The following is a 5,880-nucleotide window of genomic DNA, read 5'->3' as shown; positions in this document are numbered from 1 at the left end:
CTGGCACCACGTTGAGGTGGCAGGCATCGCCATGGGGCAGAGTAAAAATAAAATAGACGACACAGTAACACTTTACTTGATGTATTTATCTCCCCTTGGGGAGGTGTCGCTTCCGTCGTTGAAACTGCAACTTCCCTCCTCAGTGTTTTCTCTTCTTTCAAAGACTAAAAATGCGATTGTCGACAATTGTGGGGCTGCATCCCTTCAGGGGTTGCTTATGTCACGGACCCAGACAAATAGCCGACGCGCGTTGGTAGGTCTGTGCGGTTTTACTGACAATTGGAATCTACATCGCGCGTTCGCCTGCTGGTGCCTTATCCATGAGCCCCCAACGAAGGGTAAGGATTTCACACTGTCCCCTCATGTGGTGCAAAGGGGGGTGAGCAATAAAAGGCCGGAATACACCAGGTGGGCAAGTCCGCTGTTAGCGGGAAGGAAGGGACAAGCTGCACCAAAGAAGAGATTCTCATGAGCAGGCGACCGCTAAGAAACGGAGTACGGATGATAAAAGGTGCCTTAGTGGGCCGCACCGCCTTCTACTAGTAAACCTGATTCTTTTCTCCCTGCCCATTCGTCCATTTGCTGAGGGCTCGAACGAGGACGGCGGCGGCGCGCCGTAAACCATTTTTCTCTTCCAGTGTTGATGCAACTCTTTTCGACACGGTGAAGCTTGACAGGGACCTCCTTTTTAAATGTACAACTGCAGTTCCAAGTTTAGGGGGGAACCAGCGGCCTCCAACCGAATGAACCAACCTATATCATCCTATATCCTCTGTGCCGCGGCCTCGCTCCAGGCGCTTTACCGCCACAAGAGGAATTCCCTCAATGAGGGTCTCCGCTTGTTCACTTTAGGAAGGCCACAAACCATCCGTTCCCGCAACGGGTGGAGACCCCAGCGTTCCCCAAACGCCGCTTCTCCAACTCCCGAAGAACCGTCACCGCTTTTCGGGCGTCACGACTCGCCATCCACCTCCACATGCATATCAGTCGGTCCAAAATGCGACCCTCCCTTCCCACGCAGAACGACAGCTTTTTTCGCCACATTGGAAGGAAGGTGGACAAAACACCCATCCACCACACGTGCCTTTTTCCCGTTTCGGTGAAGCCGGTGGGTGAGGAAATTGGGCGCCCAGAAAAGGGCCGTTACGGGAATTGAACCCGTGACCTCCTGCACCCAAAGCAGGAATCATACCACTAGACCAAACGGCCACACCGGCGGGGCACCAGGTCCAACTTATGCACCTATGCTGGAGTAGATTGGAGATAGCGCCGGGTCCCCGAAGCACCGTGGCGCAGGGGAAGCGCGATGGGCTCATAACCCATAGGACGTTGGATCGAAACCAACCGGTGCTAACTTTTCACATCCACCCTTTTTTCTCCAAAGGAAAATAAAGGTCGCCGGTTCGCAAAAAGTTGACGAGAGTGGGGTTTGAACCCACGCCCTCGGAAGGATTGGAACCTTAATCCAACGTCTTAGACCACTCGACCATCTCGCCACGGGACACCGCTACAGCACAAAACATCGACACACCGCAATGAGCAGATCGTTATCATTTTAAGCAAGTCCTGGGAAGAAAACAGCCAGCCGTGGATTCGAACCCTCGACAGACGAAAAACCACGTGGTATGGAAGCGGCTGAACAAGCAGCGCGAGGCGGCGGTGGTCATGGTGTTTATTGTAACAAAATATTTATTTAAAGTGATGGTTAGTTTTTGTAACAAGTAAGTCAGTGTTGAGCGCTGGCCGGCATCGCCGTCTCGACTTTTACTAGGCGGCGCAGCCGATTAGCGTTTAAACTTTGGGGTGTCGGCGGTTGTTTCCGTCCGGTGTCAATATTTTTTTCGCTTTTCCCACGGAAGGAAAGGTAGCAATTGGGTCCGCTGGAACTCGGCTTCGCGACTGCCTTCTGTGCCAAAGTGGCCAGACACCCTAATAAGAGACATAAAGTTGAGTCCAGCAACCGACTGCCGTCGCGCTTCGTCCAACAGCAAACTACGAACAAAATCCCACGGGCGGCGAGCACATTTCTGCTAACTAAGAGTCTGCCCGACAGAAACGAAATAAGATGCCATAGTCCTTGCCACCTGATACTGGTCACTGGTGAAGCCGCGTCGTCACCCACGTCGTCCGCTGTACCTGTGACAGCCAATTCATCACTCTCAGGTGCTTCGACCAGGAGGATCAACATCGATTGTGCATCAGTCCCATGTAGCCGGGAAGCGGGCTTGTCTGCGATCCGGCTAGCTCTAGTCCAATCGATTTTGTCGGGGGCAAATTTGGAGTAAAGCATGCTACCTGTTCCAAGGGATGGCCACTCCATACTAACTGCTCCAAAAGAAGGTCCCCATTCAGTTTAGCTTGTCCAGAGGGAGGCAAAAAATCTCGGCTAGACCCGCGGAGTTAACACGCAACGACCGGGTAATTCATCCCAGCAAATCGGTCAGAGCCGCCATGGCACACTCACCACGGAGCGCTTGTGTTTTCCAGAACTGAGGAAACAACGAGCGTCGCTATTAAGGCGCAGCACTAAACAGCATCAGTCACGCGCCGCTAAAAGAGCGAGTCCCAGTGGAGAGGTATTAAATAATTAAAGTAAGGTCTATCGGGTTATGAACAGTTCAGTTGGTTATAATATCCCGGGTGGAATCGGAATATTGAGGTCCTTTACTTTTAACACTGAGCATATATTTGCCGACATGAAAATTGCGGGCGCGTACGCTGGAGGAAAATGCTGCGCTGAAGGGTGCGACTCGGAAGAAGAGAGTACTCAGCCACAGCGGCCACTATCGAACCAAATGCAGTGAGGCCACGGCCGGCTGCAAACAGAAAACAGGGTTCCCCATACAACAAACGGGTGTTCACAGGATTCACAATCCCAAAAATCTAGTACCAAACACTGTCAGCCTTCTCGCATCCACTAAGGATCTAAAATGTAACTTTTACAAGTAAATATTTGCAACTAAGAGAATTTTAACGCAGCGGAAATATAGACACAAGACAAATCCAAATAGCACCTGCACGCATAACCGAAGGTATACAGGAAGATTCCTCCCATAAATGTACAGCTCGCGCCGATCCAGATAGGCAATTGAAGTACGTATGACCTTCATAATTACCTTTTGCGATTGCATAGAGGCAACAAAGGGGTCTTGGGAAATGAGGATGGAGATGGGATTTAAATGGTACGAGTAGTATAGTCGATTGCGTTGCACAAAAAATCCGCTAACGCTGCTGCATTTCTCATTTGACTCGACCATTGGGGAGAGTCGTGAAACGCGCGGGTAGTAGGAAGGGGAAAGAGCGTGATACCGGCCGTTTCACCGCCTTGCAAAGGCCCAGTATCTTTTTTAAGGAAAGAAAGTTCGAAGCCGGAAAGCTTGCAGCTGCACCACTCGCTATTCCACCTCCACGCCGTGGTATGCGTCTTGCCTCGCTCTCTGCGGTCGACTGCGAATTATGCACAGGGAACCCAATATGTCAGTTATAACACCCACAAAGGGGACCGGGAAGAGGTGGTGAACTTATCGAAGGGTTTATTTGGATCAAGCGAATATCGTCACCTTAGGGAGGCGATTGGGGGCGCAGAAGCTATTGCTTCCACCAACTTATGGGTTTCTATTTTCCGATGGTGCAGGGATTTATAGGGGTGAGTGTGTCTTCCTCGATACTTCGGTCAAACGTTAAAATGTCCTCCAACTGTGGCATCCGTAAATTCGTTACGATCTTCCACCACGGAAGGGGTGACATACAGCCTCCTTCGGGAGTTACCGTTAAAGAGAGAGAAGTGAGTAACACATACGCGGGCTTGTGGCAATCAAGATGCGGATTTTGCTGAAACATGCATTTTTGCAGCCTCAGAAAAAGATCCCAACGATGCACTTTTATGGTATATCCACCACTCGTCAGTTCCCAGGCCCTCTGCGTGCTTGCTGAAAGGGTGAGGGAGTTGCAAGGGTAATGTTAGAAAATCGCTGCGCGTACTTTCGGCGCGATTTGTCTATTTACTTTAGCTTTCGATTGGTTAGGACCTCTATTTTCGGGTAAGCAATAACTCATTTCATTCTTCTCGTAGAAACGGTGGCTACACGAAATTCCAATGTTCCCTTTCCGCGGAAAAGTCGCTTGTACGAGAAACTTGTGAAGCAGACGAGGGCGCCCACTCGTTATGGGGGCATGGGAAAGGGTGGTGGTGAGAAACCATAGGACGCGATCAAATGGCGTTTCTTTTGCCTTTTCCTTTCTCCGAAAAAAAGTGAATACCGGAGAAGGACGTAATGCCGGATAAAATTACATCTCTCGTGGATACGAGGGGAAACTTTCGTTCCCCTACGCAATGCTAAAGATAAATCAGTGGATTGCGAAAAAGGTAACGGCAACTGGTCGATAAATTAGGAATAAAACTAAAACATAATGGCACTGCACCAAAAACTTTTAGCGTTTTCCTTGCTGTGGTGATGCCAAAAATGGGCGTCGCCTCAACGAATAAAAAAAAATTGACCGATAAAAAAGTGAAGTTGGCCACTTTTGAGGGTGGGGAAGGGGGGAGGGACGCTAACCCTCACTTGCACGGCACTATTCAGAGGTTCCATTCATGTGTGTTTTTAAGTTGTGATAGATTTACAAAGGAGATGGACATTGACTTGGGAAGTTTTCCGCCGCTCATTAAATTGTGCGGTAGTTGGGAAGAGACGAATGGTTACGAACTGGTTGGATGATTCCTTTTCTCTTCGTGGAGACCCCAGGGCACCTTGCATTTCCTCATGTTCACCACTCCCTCCCTTCTTACGTGTACCAAAGAAAAAGAAGAGGAAAGAGGGGAGCACAAGCAACAAGTACCCTGCCAGTTTTCGCCAACCGAATCTGACTAAGCCACCGGCCCTTTGGTGTCTGCGTTTCCCGCCTCCCCGACGAGCAAAGGCCGTTGTGAAGTGGTGAAAAACGAGGCCACTGGGGGGATCGAACCCCCGACCTCCGTCTTACTAGGACGGCGCTCTGCCATTGAGCTAAGCGGCCACGCATGCCGTTGACCTTCACCGCCTTGTTTGCCTTATTCCTGACAAGGAATCGAAAAGAGGGCCCAGCCGGGAATTGAACCCGGGACCTCTCCCACCCTAAGGGAGAATCATGCCACTAGACCACTGGGCCGCGGGAACACCCCAATTTTTATTTTTCTTTTCTACTTTTAGAACGTTCATCCTGTTAGGTGGAAAGGGTCTCTGCATCTCCCTATCCCGATTGGGCCGTACCGCACACTCAGAGCGCTTCGGTGAGCACGTCTCCAGTCCCACTCCACAGGTTGTCTGACCTGCATCTTCATATATACAGAGAAATAGCAACTTAAATGAAAAAGAAAGCACATCCGCAGGCAGGAAGAGAGGCTGCAGCGCCCCCATCTTTTCTTGAGAAACAGGTGCGTCACCGCAGGAGGTCTCTCCAGTTATCATCAGTTTATTGCTGTAACAAAACCCTAGAGATGCGGGGAACTTGTTTCGTCCGATCCGTACAGACGAAACGGGGGCGTGACGCGCCGTTGGAGTGCATAGTTTTGCCGGGTCGCGTATTCCGCTAGGGGAAGATGGATCTGACGGGCCTCGGGGGGGGGGACAACCATCTTCCATTGCCCTGTCCGTATTCGGGAGTTTGAGGCTGGCATCACAGAGGGTTGAAAAGGGCTTACGTTTTCTTGGTCCGTATTACCTCGGGCTTCCCTTCTTTGAACAGCTGCCAGTGGCGCATTCTGTTGGGGTGCGCTGCTGCTAGCCGTTTGGGGTCGTCGGTTCCCAGCATGGGGTTTTCTCATATTGCATCCATGTCGGTGCTGTTATGCTACTGCTTCCACATCGGCACAGCAGCCGGGACCCAGCTTGGGAAGTGCGGTTA

General features: G+C 50.8%; 2 protein-coding genes and 5 non-coding genes across 7 annotated transcripts; 2 read left to right on the top strand and 5 right to left on the bottom strand.

Annotated features, from left to right (window-relative positions):
• Positions 1-692: 692 nt before the first annotated feature.
• Positions 693-1,103, top strand: TEOVI_000670000 (uncharacterized protein; the record flags this gene model as incomplete). Its single annotated transcript, XM_067223812.1, has 1 exon — positions 693-1,103. One exon carries the CDS (start codon positions 693-695, stop codon positions 1,101-1,103), a length of 411 nt encoding a protein of 136 aa, XP_067079913.1.
• Positions 1,104-1,137: 34 nt separating this feature from the next.
• On the bottom strand, positions 1,138-1,209 carry TEOVI_000669900. Its single transcript has one exon. It is a non-coding gene; the product is annotated as a tRNA-Pro (tRNA).
• A 72-nt stretch (positions 1,210-1,281) lies between these two features.
• TEOVI_000669800 lies at positions 1,282-1,353 on the top strand. Its single transcript has one exon. It is a non-coding gene; the product is annotated as a tRNA-Met (tRNA).
• A 59-nt stretch (positions 1,354-1,412) lies between these two features.
• TEOVI_000669700 lies at positions 1,413-1,497 on the bottom strand. The gene has a single exon. It is a non-coding gene; the product is annotated as a tRNA-Leu (tRNA).
• Positions 1,498-1,726: 229 nt separating this feature from the next.
• On the bottom strand, positions 1,727-2,320 carry TEOVI_000669600 (uncharacterized protein; the record flags this gene model as incomplete). The annotated part of the gene is made up of 1 exon (XM_067223811.1): positions 1,727-2,320. The coding sequence occupies one exon, from the start codon at positions 2,318-2,320 to the stop codon at positions 1,727-1,729; it is 594 nt and encodes a 197-aa protein (XP_067079912.1).
• A 2,620-nt stretch (positions 2,321-4,940) lies between these two features.
• Positions 4,941-5,013, bottom strand: TEOVI_000669500. Its single transcript has one exon. It is a non-coding gene; the product is annotated as a tRNA-Thr (tRNA).
• Positions 5,014-5,073: 60 nt separating this feature from the next.
• TEOVI_000669400 lies at positions 5,074-5,145 on the bottom strand. Its single transcript has one exon. It is a non-coding gene; the product is annotated as a tRNA-Pro (tRNA).
• Positions 5,146-5,880: the final 735 nt, after the last annotated feature.

Source organism: Trypanosoma equiperdum (assembly GCF_001457755.1).
Source record: "Trypanosoma equiperdum strain OVI genome assembly, contig: ctg_1975, whole genome shotgun sequence".
NCBI classification, from domain to species: domain Eukaryota; phylum Euglenozoa; class Kinetoplastea; order Trypanosomatida; family Trypanosomatidae; genus Trypanosoma; species Trypanosoma equiperdum.
Note: the sequence above shows the minus strand (reverse complement) of the source record. Positions and strands in the feature narration are given on the sequence as shown.